This window comes from Gobio gobio, assembly GCF_949357685.1.
Source record: "Gobio gobio genome assembly, chromosome: 5".
In the NCBI taxonomy this organism is placed as follows: domain Eukaryota; kingdom Metazoa; phylum Chordata; class Actinopteri; order Cypriniformes; family Gobionidae; genus Gobio; species Gobio gobio.
Window position 1 is genome coordinate 65,180,154 of NC_137101.1, and position 16,226 is coordinate 65,196,379.

Below are 16,226 nucleotides of genomic sequence, written 5' to 3' on the forward strand. Positions count from 1 at the left end.
ACTCATTGTCATGTTCAAGAAACCAATTTGAAATGATTGGAGCTTTGTGACATGGGGCATTATCCTGCTGGAAGTAGCCATCAGAGGATGGGGACATGGTGCTCATAAAGGGATGGACATGGTCAGAAACAATGCTCAGGTAGGCCGTGGCATTTAAACCATGCCCAATTGGCACTAAGGGGCCTAAAGTGTGCCAAGAAAACATCCCCCACACCATTACACCACCACCACCAGCCTGCACAGTGGGAACAAGGCATGATGGATCCATGTTCTCATTCTGTTTACGCCAAATTCTGACTCTACCATCTGAATGTCTCAACAGAAATCAAGGTTGTGCGTGTTGTCTCAACAGAAATCAAGGTTGTGCGTGTTGTCTCAACAGAAATCAAGGTTGTGCGTGTTGTCTATAGTTAATGTGTCGTGCACAGGCTCGGGTAGGGTCGGGCTTGATATGTTTTGGGCCCGATCTAAGCTCTAAAAAGCATCCGGTCAGAAACATCATAGGTCCGGCTTCAGGGCAGATGTTAAAGCTGTCAGAGCCCCACCTGACCTCAGACATGGGATGGAGGCAGACGTTACAGGTTTTTTATTTGCTTTGGTAATATTTTCACAAGTTAGTTGTACATATTTTCATTCTACAAGAAGGTTATTGTAATATGTAATGAGAACATTTGCTTTAATCACTGAGACACAACAGTGTGATCTCTCTCATTTAATAGCAAACAATGCAAGATACATGTTTCAAATCACATGAATTACAGTATCACAGGCTACAGCTGCCACATTAGAAAGTTACCTAACTTACATAACATAAATCCATACTGTTGCTAATGGTATCTATTCAGTGTGGATCTATACTGGCGTTGACCTTTTATACAGTTCCCTTTCAGTCGGTCATGTTCGACGTACGTGTACTGCCAGAAAGCATTTCAAGGTCCAAGGGGCATTGACCCATCCACTCCAATATTTCCTGACATCGCATGTATTCATGAGGCATACCCTCAGAAGCAGGACTATAAACATCACGACAGATTTCTGATCCGCTTCAGACTCACCATATCAAGAACAGAGACTCCAGGTAAGATGTGACTTTAGGTTCAGTGTCAGTGTTATTGTGTTGGAGTGAAGGTTGAGCAAAGCTTTTTTTACCTTTTCAGAGGATAGACGCAAGAAGTCAAGAAACTGGAGAGACTAGAAAGGGCAAGGTTATATTTAACTATTATATTCTATTTAATATTAGTGTGTGTGTGTGTGTGTGTGTGTGTGTGTGTGTGTGTGTGTGTGTGTGTGTGTGTGTGTGTGTGTGTGTGTGTGTGTGTGTGTCCTGTGCTGGCAGAATGAGCTGTAATGCTAAGTATGAGCTACTGGCAAAACAAGTGGGCAAATGTCCATTTTGGTTGAATGTGAGGTTTTCACTAAATTAATTCATTAAACCCTAAATCCCAATGCTCCAGAGAGTAACTCAAGTCTCTGTATGTGTGTGTTTTCTGAGAGGTAAACCTTTGGGAGAGACTCATATCTGATGTGTAGCATTATATCTGAGCGTTACAGGGGGTCTGAATATGCAGACTGTCTGTCTCAATGTTAATCAAACAATTGTGGAATCATGGGAACAAGCTGACTATATATTTGACCTGTACATATGGGTTTGGACTTGGTTTGTGGCAAACGTAGTGTTATTGAAGCAAAAACAAATGTGATGTCCGCACACTGATTTAACTGCTCCAGTGTATTGCAGCGCTTCGACCAACAGGTCTTGGTCAGGCACGAACTTAGAGCCCGTTTAGCCGTTAACATTTCTGGCCAAAGAAAACAAAGAAATACAGAAAATAATATATAAAGAAAAGAAAAAGGAATAAGAAAATATACAACACATCAATTAAACAATAATAATAATAATAATAATAATAATAATAATAATATGAAAAAATATATGATATAAAAAAGATTTGAAGAAAATATAATAATTTGAAAAAATAAATAAATAAAAATAGAAAATAATAATAATAATAATAATAATTTGAAAAAAGAAAAATTAATAAATAAAAGTATAATAATTTAAACAAACAAATAAAATAAAGAAAAAGGGAACGAAAAAACAGGAAAAATAAATAAAATAATATTAATAATAATAATAATTTGAGAAATAAATAAAATAATAATTAAAAATAAATAAATAAAGAGAAAGAAAAAAAATAATAAGAAGAAGAAGAAGAAGAAGAAAAAATATATATATAATATGTATGTATAATATGTATTAATAATAATAATAATATATAAAAGAGAAATAAATAAATATAAAATAATAATTTGAAAAATAAATAATAATAATAAAAAAAATAAAAAGAGAAAGGAAAACAAAACAAAATACAAGAAATTAATACAATAATAATAATATATAAAAGAGAAATAAATAAAAAAATATAAAATAATAAATAATAAATAAATAAAATACATTTTTAAAAAGAAAGGAAATAAATAAATTTAATAATCATAATTTGAAAATAAACAGAAAGAAAGAAAGAAAGAAACATTTAATAATAATAATTTGAAGAAAACAAAACAAAATAATATTAATATATAAAAGAGAAATAAATAAATATAATATAATAATTTTTATTTTTTATTAATACATGTATATATACAAAGGAAAAATATTAAGATTAATTAAATTATAGAGTGCGGGATAAATTAAATAATGATAATTTGAAAATAAATAAAAAGAAAGAAAAAATAAAATAATAATAATAATAATATGAGAAAGAAAAAAATATATCATAAAAAATGGAAAGAATAAATAAAATAAAATAAAATAAAATAATATTAATAATTAGAAAAAAATAAAATAAATAAATAAATAAAATAAATTTTTTAAAAGAAAGGAAACAAATAAATTAAATAATAATAATTTGAAAATAAATAAAAAGAAAGAAAAAATAATAATATGAAAAAGCCAACATCGTTGGTTTACCCTTTCAACTCCCTTTTTTGTAAACAGCGTTTGACTTAGGGTGTGCTCACACTAGGCACTCGAGCGCGTTTCACCCCCAAAGCCCGACTCGTTTGACTAGTGTGAGCGCTCCGTTCCGTGCCCCGGCTCGGTTCGTTTAGCCGGCCCTGGCCCACTTGGATGGGGTTTGGTTGGGCTCGAGCGCGGTTCACATGCAGCATTTGGTGGCCGGAGAACACAAACCATCAAATAGGTTTGAGTCTATACCATCATCTTCCCCTCGCAACCCCTTTTTTGTCCAATAATTAAAAATTCTGTTTTTTCTGAATTGAGTTGCAGGAAATTACTGGTCATCCAGTGTTTTATATCAGCTCTGCATTCCGTTAATCTTGTGAATTGGTAAGTTTCCTCAGGGCGTGAAGAAATATAGAGCTGAGGATCGTCAGCATAACAATGAAAACTAACGCCATGCTTCCTAATGATATCTCCCAGTGGTAGCATGTACAGGGTGAAGAGTAGCGGTCCTAGCACTGAGCCTTGTGGTACTCCATACTGAACTTGCGATCGGTGTGACATCTCTTCATTTACTGCTACAAACTGATAACGGTCACATAGGTATGATTTAAACCATGATAAAGCAATTCCACTAATGCCTACATAATTTTCGAGTCTATTCAAAAGAATGTTGTGGTCGATGGTATCAAATGCAGCGCTAAGATGGAGTAACACTAATAGAGAGATACAGCCACGATCGAATGATAAGAGTAAATCATGTGTAACTCTGATGAGAGCAGTCTCAGTGCTATGATACGCTCTAAATCCTGACTGGAAATCCTCACAGATACCATTTCTTTCTAAAAAGGAGCATAATTGTGAAGACACTGCCTTTTCTAGTGTTTCTGACAGAAAGGGTAGATTTGAGATTGGACTATAATTGACTAATTCTGTAGGATCAAGTTGCGGTTTTTAATAAGTGGTTTAATAATAGCCAACTTAAAAGTTTCTCAGTGATGGCAGAAAGTACACTCTGTTTTCTTTATTTTACAAAAGCACAATGTTTTGTTGATGTTGTGAGTGTACACAAATAAAAGTAGACACTTGTATTACTCGTTCCTGTTTGACAAAAATGACATGATTTTAAATTTATTTTGTGGCTATGTGGAAAAAATCGACCAAAGCATGCCGGGCTGTCAGCGCGTTAATCGACCCCAGACGGTTAAATACACATTAACATTAACAGCGCAGAACCTTGAACTGAGGAAAACTGAGTGCTTAAATACACATGGAATGATAATCAACCGCACAGGTGTGCACAATCAGAAACAACCAATGAGAACTCAAAACATAGCAGAATATGACAATGAAACTAACCAAGGCAATGTTTGTGGTATGCATCTCCATCACTGACCTTCACTGACTTTCACACAGGTCTCCTTGTTGACGATTCCAAGATGGCGGCACGTATGATGCCCCTGAAGCAGCCGAGCTGGATCTGCTGTACATGTTTATGGTTGGCAACCCTAGCTGTGGTGAATGCACAGGTAAGTGCACTCCCTCAGACAAAATGTGGAAGTGTAAACAGATGTATTTCCTGAGATTAAAGATACAAAATCTTTGATTTTATGAACCATTTTTCCAAAAATAGGAAGTGCTACAACCCAAACCTGATACCAAAGGAAACACAAAATATCCAAGTAAGATTGAAATGTTACAAATTGTGAATATGCTATGAACAATAATCACAGGGACAGATTCAAAATCATTAGAAGGACAAATTGTTGTCCTTAGAGGTGAGCGAGACGTTGCGTCATGGTATTGATGCTATGGGAATGCCTACTGCAGAACCGGTGTCTAAAGCATGTGTGCCAAAAAACACACCAATTCTGACCTGAATTCAATGATTTGGAGGGGTGTCCCAACACTTTTGGCAATAGTGTATGTTCTAGCACTGCCCAAATCAAACTGGTTTAATTATTAACTTTTTCTGTCTGGCCAAAATAAATGTTAATCTTGTATTATTCTGGAATCATTATTCTAGTATGGATCAATGTGGAGTCCTTTATTTCTGCAAATCTTGTGTTATGATAGATCACACCGAGGACCTCACTACTGAAGCCTGAAGCACAGAGTGCAGGATAATCCGATTTCTGATTTAGCAAGTTGCAGCTTTTATATATTACTAAAATTACACTTTTTGTTGAGTGAGCAGGTGCAAACACTTAAAAGGTACAATATTCACTCTGCAATCCTCTGACTAATATCAGAAGTAACCGCTTTGTGTTTGTGAGCGAAATCCAGATGCTTGTAGTCTCTGTGCGATATCGGGTCCCTTGATGAACGAATATTTGAAAATAAGAGATGCTAAGAAAAATCAACAATCTATATTAAATCACATCTAATCTTAAGATCAGCTGAAAAACTCTAAATGTCCAGCTTTCCCAGTTTTCACTGTTATACTGTAGGGGGTGCTATTACACATCTTCTGAAAGAGTACAGCATCTCCTGATCAAAACACAGGTGAAGAAGAAGCAGCAGACAAGCGATATCATATGTGTAATCATATGCATTATATAAAATAACGTGATTGTCAACATTAAACAGCATATAAATCAAAACCGCTAAATGTTACTGAAGGAAATGTCGACCCAGGACGAGCTATAGGACTGTGAAACTTATCTACTCCATCTGTGTTTTGATCATCGTTCTGAATCCCATCTGGATGTAGTCTCTAACAAAAACATGTTTTTCTCAGCTTTTTTTTCCTTTCTTTTGATGAATTGCATGTTCAAATATTCATACAACCAAATATCCATCCAGAAACATTTGTGTAAATGATCAATGGTGGCTGACAACTTTTTAAAAAATTCTGGTGGGAAAAGAGTTAAACATTATTCATTAAATATCATAAGTATATATATATATAAATAAGACCTTTGTTATTTACTGCAGCCTTGGCATCAGAGCCCATTGAAGTGGCGGCTCTAGGAAGACCTCTGTTTCCTGGGATGCTGTATGACCTCCGCACAGATGCCTTCATTCCAGGTGCTTTACCAACCTAAAATAAATAAATAATAGTTTATGTCCCCTCTTCACCAAATGCTGCATCACTAGTGCTTGTGTAACAGCACGATAAAACCTGCATGTTTCTTCAACAGTGCATTGTGTCCTCATCCATGACTGTTAAAGCCATTTCTCATTTCAGGTGTTACTCTGTGGGATAAGAAGTCACTGAGAGAAGATTTGGACACCCGTCCACAGCTCATGTCAGATGTGAAGTTCAGTAGTTCCGACTCTCTCTCTAGTAAGGCCAGTCTCCTGGATGTAAGTGCTTCCCTGAAGGCCAGCTTCTTAGCAGGGCTGGTGGAGGTGGGAGGATCTGCCAAGTTTCTGAATGACACCAAATCCTCAAACCAACAGTCCAGAGTAACAATGTCTTACAGTGAAACCACCAGATACGAACAGCTCACTATGACTCAGCTGGGAGACATCACCTACCCTCAGGTGTTTGAGCAGAAAACTGCAACTCATGTGGTCACGGCTGTACTGTATGGAGCTCAGGCCTTCATGGTGTTTGATCGGACATTTTCAGAAGAGGAAGACAAGCAGGAGATTGAGGGAGAACTGAATGTCTTGGTCAAGAAGATCCCTGGATTTTCTATTCTGGGAAAAGGAGCTATAAATATGACAGATAGTGATAAGCAAAAGGCTGAGAGCATTGCTTGCAGATTTCATGGTGATGTCCGTCTTGAGAAGAGCCCCACCACTTACATGGAGGCCGTAGAGGTGTACAAGAATCTCTCCACTATCCTGAAGGAGAATCCACAGAATGCAGTTCCAATAAGAGTCTGGCTCTATCCTCTTTCTCTACTGGATTCAACAGCAGCTCAGCTGGAGAGAGAAATCAACACACGTCTGGTTTCCAACATTGAAGATGTAATGGAGGAGCTGGGAGAAGTAGAGAGGTCATACAACGACCTCTCCAGAAAAACACTGGTGAATGCTTTCAGTGATATCAAAGAGAGGCTGCATTCATTTCAGAGCTCGGTTAGCATTTACAAGACAGTGCTCCTGAAAGCAGTGGCCAGGGTCTTGCCTGCTATACGTGGAGGAGAGATGGAGGAGAAGTCACTGGAAGACGTCCTGAAGATCCACATCAGCTCCCCTTTTAAAGCTGACAGGCTTTACCAGTGGATAGATGGTGCACAGACTGAACTCAACCTCTTGAGTTCTCACACGAAGATGCTGGAGGGAATCACAACTGAAGACTCAGACCGCCTCAACTCCATCCTCCGTGATCCTGATATTGATGTTGTGGTGTGTTTGACCTTCACATCTCTGAAGTATGAAGACCCATATCCTTCAACCCTGAAGGAGTTTCTGAAATCTGACAAGTTTAAAGAGCTAGATGGGGAACAAAGCATGGTTTCTGTGGCATCTGACAGAAAGTGGTTCAATGATACTGCGGTCATCTCAAAGATGAGAGAGACCTTATCTCTTTTCAGAAGTTTTTCAGAGGCTAATAAAGATGAAAAGAGATACAGATTCGTTATGTCAGCCATCTCCGATCCATCCAGTCCAGGCTCCTCCATCCGTCTGTATGAAAAAGGGAATCTGACAGACACACAGTTCCAGCCCGTGTCGAAGCCTCCCCCTCCAGAAGTGAAGGAGGTCCTGGAGAGCAGTGTGTCCCTGAAACTGCAGAAGTCCCCGACTGGAGAAACTGTGCAGTACAGAGTGGAGTACCAGCAGCTGAACGAGGAACAGTGGCATGTCATAAACACACCTGATGAAAACTTTAATCTGACTGGATTGAAGTTTGTAAGGCAGTACATGATCCGCTACAGGATTGTGGGTAAAGTGGGAGTGAGTGAAGCCAGTGACACTATCGGCCCCATACCGTCTTCAGGTGAGTGTCAAGACACAGAGTATATTATGTATATGATGTCAGATGTAGGCTACTGTACTACTGTGCCATATGAACATTTCTTTGCATCAATCTTTATCTTTAAAAAATAACAATAATTTGCTTCACTCACTCAATGTTTGTATTGACAACCATATTTCCTAACAGGTGTGGCTAATAATAATTATAGGTCACAATATTAATGTAACAGGTTGTAAAGCGTTTCCAAATGGACAATAAACGTAAACTATATACAGTGAGGAAAATAAGTATTTGAACACCCTGCTATTTTGCAAGTTCTCCCACTTGGAAATCATGGAGGGTCTGAAATTGTCATCGTAGGTGCATGTCCACTGTGAGAGACATAATCTAAAAAAAAAAATCCAGAAATCACAATATATGATTTTTTAACTATTTATTTGTATGAGACAGCTGCAAATAAGTATTTGAACACCTGTCTATCAGCTGGAATTCTGACCCTCAAAGACCTGTTAGTCTACCTGATAGGTTTTTATGTACATCTCACCATTAACTCTTTAGTTAATCACCCATATTATTCTCATTATTTTAATCTACATCACATTCATATAAGTATGGCCTTTGTTCCTATGTCTTAGCTCTCTCTCTCTCTCTCTCTCTCTCTCTCTCTCTCTCTCTCTCTCTCTCTCTCTCTTTCTCTCTCTCTCTCTCTCTCTCTCTCTCTCTCTCTCTCTCTCTTTTGTTGAGCATTATCCTGAACATGTGTTTGCAATATAAAGAAGGCTCTTTGGGCCCTCATGGTAAAATGGTCTCTATTCTATGCATTAGAAAGGAGCTGAAGGAGTTCCAGGCTTGGGAGGAAATAATGATTACCAGATGTGTTGTATACATTATACTGATATCACGTGGCTCACGTTCACATACCATGAGACCTATATGGTGTAATGCTTTTTCATTGGTTAAAGCCATAACGCCTCTTTACTTGGGCCTATATATGTTAAGTTCTTTGTTCAATAAATTGGAGATTTTCCTTCCCTCAGATCTGAGCAGAGATTGTCTTTGAATCACCGATATACACTGAGAAGGGCATCGAGTAGGACAGGGTTTGATAGAAACCTATCACTACCTTTAAAATGTCCACCTCCACTCCATTTATTATCCTACATTAGATGCCCCTGTTTGAGGTCGTTAGCTGCATAAAGACACCTGTCCACCCCATACAATCAGTAAGAATCCAACTACTAACATGGCCAAGACCAAAGAGCTGTCAAAAGACACTAGAGACAAAACTGTACACCTCCACAAGGCTGGAAAGGGCTCCGGGGAAATTGCCGCCAGTGAAGCTGGTTGCTGGTTCAATCCCAGTGGTCACCACCAGTGTGTCCTTGAGCAAGGCACTTTACTCCATGTTGCTCCAGGGGGATTGTACCTGTAATAAGGCCACTGTAAGTCGCTTTGGATAAAAGTGTCTGCCAAATGCATAAATGTAAATGAGTTACTCGTTACTCTCTTTTGTGAAAAATGAACGCTTGCAGACAAGAAGCTCAGATCTAGGCCCTAGCCTATCCTGTGCTTTTCTTTTCTTTCTTTCTTTTTTATCCTCCCTATTACACATTGTTGCTGCCATTAAAGTAGTTCAGTTTTGCTTTTAATGTCAGAGTAGTTATATTTCGTTTCGTTCCTTTATATAGTTAATTTAGAAAAATGTTTGGAGCATTTTTTGTTTGTTAAATTAAAGTTTTTGTTTTTCAAAGTGACGACCAAGCGGCCGACAGGGAGTTAACCCAACGCTTTAGCCTCTCAAATCAACACTTGACTCGTCTTACCTATAATAAAATCCATAGATATCAAACACTTCAAGCGTCACAATGTTAGTTTAAACTACTATCCCCACTACCTCCACCACAGTAAAAAGGCCTTTTTTTATAAGTTGAGGTTAGGCGTAGGCGCTCGCAAACGAAACAGGCTAACACAATCTAAAAAAATAAAAACCTGCAGGTTGTCTTGCCTTACAACTCTCCGCAAAACGAATATAATCCGATCTTCAATTCTCTCGCTATATGCACATTTAACGGAGTTCACGTCAACGAAAGCAAAAGATATGAGCTGCATTTTATGTATCAGTGAAAAGATCAAAGACCGCAATACGAGAGAGCGAACTAAGCACTGCTAAGATCATTTAGTCTCATTAGTTTTAATGAAGATGATTGTGTTTTTGAGCATATAAGACCTACTTTCAGCTTCACTGGCGGCAGGTTTCGTGTTGGCTTGCTTTACTCCTTCGCGCGACGCGTGTTGCACCTTCCGAATTGGTTGTTTGCGTGATCGGATTTAAATCTCGAAAAAATCTCAGAAGGCATTTACTGGTCTGGTCTTTTCACATTCGGATAGATATCTGGTCAGAGAAAACAAATTAAGTGAGCAGGTGTAAAAAGGCCATAACTCTCCCAGTATACTCTCCCAGCTGAGCCGAGGGAACGCTGGACACTAAACCCAGCACTACTGCTTGATTTGAAGGCCTTTTGCCCTGTTGATTACAATAAATAGGTCTATAAATGATGTTTATTGTGTTTGACTGGTCAGTACTGTTCATATTTACATTTAAAAAGCAGACATAAAAGTTTCTTTCCCTAGTAACTAATTACTTTTGATATTCAGTTATTGGTAAAGTAATTCAATTACTTTTAAAAGCTAATTTTCAGTAACTTGCCCAACACTGGTTGTTTTCAATCTTTGAGCATCTATTATTACCCCTCCTTTGACATCTCTCTTCATTCCTACATTTATTGTCCCTCCTGTGATTACTCCTTTACATCCACCAGCATTTCTCTTTCCCAGCTTCTTTGAACTTTCTACCTTTATTTTCCCAATCACCATATTTGATTTGGCTTCTGTAGACATGAACTGATCACAATGGATGCAGGATCATTTCCTCTTGTCATGATAATCACACTCTTCATGTCTGTTGATTTCCACAGTCCCTGATCCCGTGACCAGAGACGACTTCCTACAATGTAAGTGACTGAGAACACAAGCAGAGAAACTCATGAGTGTGTTCATGTTCTTCCTGGAGAAGAGGAAAGAGAACATGACAGAAGAGTTTTAGAGTTGATCGTGTGAATGATGATTAAACTGAACATGAAGAGTTCAGCTACAATAACGACAACTCATTCTGATGTGTTTTCTCTCTGTCAGATTCACTTTGGCTGACTCTGGATAACAACACAGCGTATGAAAACCTCAAACTGTCTGAGGACAACAGAGAGATTACTGTCACTTTCACAGCTCAGCCGTATCCTGATCATCCTGACAGATTTAAGCAACTTTATCAGGTGTTGTGTAGAGAGAGTGTGCGTGGACGCTCTTACTGGGAGGTTGAGACCATTGGTGAAGGTGTGGGTATATCATTGTCATATAAGAGCATCTGCAGGAAGAGGTGGAGTGATGATTGTCAGTTTGGAAATAATGATAAGTCCTGGAGTTTGATCAGCTTAAAACACAGTTACTCATACTGGCACAATAATAAGCAGTATGTTACCCCTGCAGGGGAAACTAATAGAGTAGGAGTGTATGTGGATCCCAGTGCAGGAACTCTGTCCTTCTACAGCGTCAATGGAGAAAAAATGAGCCTCATCCGCAGAGTCCAGACCACTTTCACTGAGCCGCTCTATCCTGGGTTTTGGTTTCTGCATCGTGCAACAGCGAAACTGATTTGATGAATCAGGATAGACTGTAGAGAGATTCTACCCATAATGCTTTGAGCTCATGATAAATCAGTGACCGTGAGTGTTATAGAGTCCCTCTTCATGACATTAATACTACAGATTAACTTCTGTAAATGAAATAACATGTGTGTGTAATAAATCCCCAGTGAGATCAGTGTGTGTGTGTACTTGTCTACCTATCTAACAGGGGACCTTGGTGTCGTGACACATTCACCAACAGGGGACCGCCAAGCCAAAAGGGAACATTTTTCAGGTTCCCTGTTGGTCATGCTTTAAATCAAGTAAAAAACTACCATTGTGATTTTTTAAAAACTGACCAAGTGGGGACCTAGGGTGGGAGGGACATCAGTGGGAGGCAAAAATGATAAATAAGTTAATAAAAGTGTCCACTAACCGTAACTTTACAAGGTCAAGACAAACTTTTGGAATACAAAATGGGGTAACTAAGAAGATTTTAAAACACTGTGCCTCCTAGTATTTACCATTTATCTCATGGGAAACCCATCAATCATTAACAAGATAACGTCCCTATTTGAATTTAGTTTTTTTATTTCTGCAATTTACACCAATACAAACTGCAAATGCCAGACGTTCCCCCATGCCAGGGTCAGGAATTAACTTTTCCTTTAAGGGGCTCCTTGCAATTGATTGTCACGGACGGCATGCAGATCAGGGGCGAGGACTCAAAATGCAGAATGAAAAATAATAATAAACACAAAAAACCCCATCAAATCAGGAACAAGCACCTACAACAAGTAACATTGACATACCAAAGATGACGTACCCGCACAGGACTGAACACACAATGAGAATAATAAAGGGTGACAAATCAGGCAGGAAACAAGGGAGAACAGGCGGGGCAAATCAACCAAAAATCAGATAACAAGATAGGCGGGGTTGACATAGACTAGAGACATGACGTAAGACCAAAACAAGCACATGGCTAGGATAGGACAAGACAGACATGTAACAATTTCCAAGAGCATTTTATTTATTTATAAGTGCAATTTTTAATGATTACCAAACACTTACATTTAACCAATTACTTACAATTACATATACTAGACTGTTACCAATAACATTTTATCACAGAAGCTGCATCTGAAATAGCTTAAATGTTTATTTACACAGACGGTTTAATGTTTCTCAAAAACTCATTGTCAGACTTGATATTGATATTGTAGGCTAATAATGATTCGCCGATTAATAGATACATAAAATGTCTTTGTTTTATCTGTGTAGTCAGAATATGACGTGACACAATCTTTCAAACATTTACAAATTATTTTAATGCTTTTCATGCATTAGAAAATGAGACTTTGTGTGATCTTACCAGCATGATGAATAGATTATATTAACCGGAATAAACTATACAGAAAGGGAGCAGAGAATGTGACAAACAAAACTGAACAAAACTCTTTGCTTCAACATTGACTAATCTGAACGCCTCTGATTGGCCATCATGCTCGACAGACTATTATCACCCAATGGCTGGTTGTCTAAGTGGTGTCCGCAAAATAACATAGGGTTCATAGACAATTGGAAAAGTTTTTGGGGCAGCCCTGACCTGTTGAAGAAGGATGGCATCCATCCCTCCTGGGGTGGTTCCGCTCTTTTCTCTAGTAATTTGGCACATAGTCTTAGAGCTAAACCTTGACTCACTAGGGCCCAGGTCAGGAAGCAGACAAACTGGCTAAACCGAGCATCTGCTAGCTGTCTCACGTCCCATAAATCCCAGCACATAGAGACTCTTCCACCTAGATATTATCATATAGAGACTGTGTCTGTTCCCCGAATTAGTAAATACAAAAAAACATCAAAACCATTCAACAGTAAAAATTTAATTGATGTCCAACAAATAAACAAAAGATATAATACAGATGAACAATTGATAAAGCTTGGGTTGCTGAATATTAGATCCCTTTCCCCAAAAGCGCTTATTGTTAATGATATCATTACAGATAATAATCTAGATGTGCTGTGTTTGACAGAAACCTGGCTAAAACCTGACGACTACATTACTTTAAATGAGTCCACCCCCCAAGATTATTGTTATAAACATGAGCCGCGTCTGAAAGGTAAAGGGGGAGGGGTTGCTGTAATTTATAATAATATCTTCAGTATTACTCAGAAGTCTAGTTTCAAATTTTGGTGCTTTATGTAACGTCATGAGAGAGTGTGCGCACCATAGACTGTAAAAAAATATGGACGTAGTGTCCGTGACATCACCCATAGGATTCTGATGAGCCGTTCTGAAGCGCAAAGTATGGACGAGATGGCCGTCGTGTGATTGGTTATAATGCTCAATGCTGCAAAAGGAAATCTGACGGAATGCAGCAGTCGGGTGGATCGAAGGAATGAAGTATTACGAAGTTTCAAAGTTTATTTAAGCATTTTGGGAAATTATATAAAGAAATGCCACCAAAACAACTCAATGACAATTATAATATGATCAAACAAAATCTACTAATTTATGAAGACACAATTCAAAATAATCAGAATCCATTTGACTTCCCAATTACACAAAAGCCAAAGAAAGTAAGAAGTCTTGTGGTCCTGACAGCATTCTGGGTGAAATGCTGAAGCACAGCACACCGGAGCTGTAGACGGCTGTGCTCTAACTATTCAACACTGTACTTAGTTCAGGCTGTTTTCCTGACATCTGGAGCCAAGGACTTATAACCCCAATTCACAAAAGTGCAAATAAATGAGCAGTAATCTGGGAAAGTTATTTAGCAGTATTTTAAACAATAGAATTGTAAACTTCCTTAACCCCTAGGAGCTGTTTTGTTGCCCTTTAGAAGTTTTGACATGCTCTGACATTTGTGTTTTTTTCAGTTGCTTATAAACACATTAATGGCAAAAGTGTCATTACACTGAATTCAGCACAAACTGGGCGACCATAATATCTGAGCAACATGTTTGGAAATACATGTTAATAAAGCATTTATTAACATATTGAGTAACTATTACTATATGTCTAAATAATAAGATGTATAAATGTACATTTAAATAGTTTATTAATCCTTTACTTACACTTTCTAAATAATCCTATGAACCACTGACTCCTAACTCCTAAATAACTGGTTTGTAAATAATGTAATACTTAATTTAGAAATTATAAATTGATCATTAATAAAGTATGCAAATACAATTATTAAACACATTATAGATATGCTTCTAAATCAAGAATAAAGCATTTATAGCTGTATTTATAAACTGCCTATTAATGTATATTAATGCTTTATAAATGATGAATTAACTATTAACTAATGCTTAACTAATGCTTCATAGTGTGTAGTTATTATAAAGTGTTGCCAAATAGGCTTATGTTAACCACACAAGTATGTTATGTATTGTTTTATTATGTAAAAAACTGTATAGGAAGTTTTAATACAACTCTTATAAGGAAGTTGTTTATATAACCAAAATACTTTTATAAGAAGTCAGAAGGAAGACAGTGGAGGTTTTATAGGGAACCTTTATGTCACGGCTTTATAAGAGCCTTACAAATAGAAGTAGTGGAGGCTTTATAGAGAACCTTTATATTACGCTATATGAGAGCCACAAGTAGAATAGAGATAGCAAAGTGAAATAAGAAGTTGTTTATATGGCCGAAAAACTTGTAACAGTTTCAGTAAACTGTTACCTGTGTTCCATGTTGAATGTAAGGTGTAATTTTACTCCTGGCTTTTAGAGGGCGCTAATGAGTTATTATGGGGAGATTTCTCTGAGCCAGAAGGTAAAAGGAAGCAGGAAGTATGTGTAGGATATACCTGTTAGCTGGGAGTGTTTGCTCTTACCATGCTGCTTTGTGGAAAACCCTTGTTGAGGAACCTTTGGGTTCTACTTCTCAATGTGAGTTGATTTGACTGTTTCTTTATCACTTGAGGTTTTGAAGGGGGAAATGTATTTTACTTGATGAACCTCATGTTGTATTGTTTGTTTTGTACAGAGGGGTTTGATATCTGCTTGATTTTGAGGACATCTCAACCGGATCAAGCTTGTAATTTATTTTCTTCAAGTATACTTGGGATGATGTTTGAACTCTTATGAACTGGACACTTTACACTTTTTCTCTGGATCAACCTTTATTGGATATACTTGGACTACATGCTTCTAACATCACCAATGGTGTGCTGAACCAGAGACCTTGGGGGGAATTTTGGGTGGACATTTATAAGATCTCGTTTCAGGTGGTGAAAGATTCATTCTGCTTCAAGGAATGTTATCACAACTCTTGTACTACTCAAATGGTGTATTCTTTTGATAAAGGAAATATATTATGGTATTAAGTGGTGATTGATCCCTCCTCATTTATTTATGTGACTTGACATGAGTGTTACATAATTTGGCGCCCGAACAGGGACCTTGATCACCATCTTAATATTTTGTGAAATAGTAAAATGAGAGTGTGCTTCTGCTGATAATTGCCTTATCTTTTTGTGTCAAATCCGGTTGAAGCTCCTGCATGAGACAACGTTGAGTATATGCCCAGAATGGATCCAGACTATACTTCTGAACCGTTCACAACCCGACGTGAGCCTGTCCAAGAGCTAATATGCTCATTCAGCAGCCTGTATTTAGAGTCAGAAGGAGGAGGAACGGGGCCAGAAGAGGACAATGATTTAAACTGTCTACCACCTCCACCACCATTGGAAGAGGATGA

At 37.7% G+C, this 16,226-nt stretch overlaps 1 protein-coding gene across 6 annotated transcripts; it reads left to right on the top strand.

Annotated features, from left to right (window-relative positions):
• Positions 1-898: 898 nt before the first annotated feature.
• LOC307126846 (stonustoxin subunit alpha-like) lies at positions 899-11,713 on the top strand. Of its 6 annotated transcripts, XM_079817638.1 has the most exons (10): positions 1,048-1,078; positions 1,158-1,205; positions 3,290-3,349; positions 3,443-3,565; positions 4,379-4,491; positions 4,596-4,644; positions 5,900-5,992; positions 6,153-7,856; positions 10,811-10,846; positions 11,028-11,713. In XM_079817638.1, exons 5-10 carry the CDS (start codon positions 4,402-4,404, stop codon positions 11,546-11,548), a joined length of 2,493 nt encoding a protein of 830 aa, XP_079673764.1. In that variant the 5' UTR covers positions 1,048-1,078; positions 1,158-1,205; positions 3,290-3,349; positions 3,443-3,565; positions 4,379-4,401; the 3' UTR covers positions 11,549-11,713. The 6 variants fall into 6 exon arrangements, with proteins under 6 accessions (XP_079673762.1, XP_079673763.1, XP_079673766.1 ...); XM_079817641.1 differs by lacking the exon at positions 3,443-3,565 and having other exon boundaries at positions 11,028-11,712; XM_079817639.1 differs by lacking the exon at positions 3,290-3,349 and having other exon boundaries at positions 3,458-3,565; positions 11,028-11,712.
• The last annotated feature ends 4,513 nt before the right edge of the window (positions 11,714-16,226 follow it).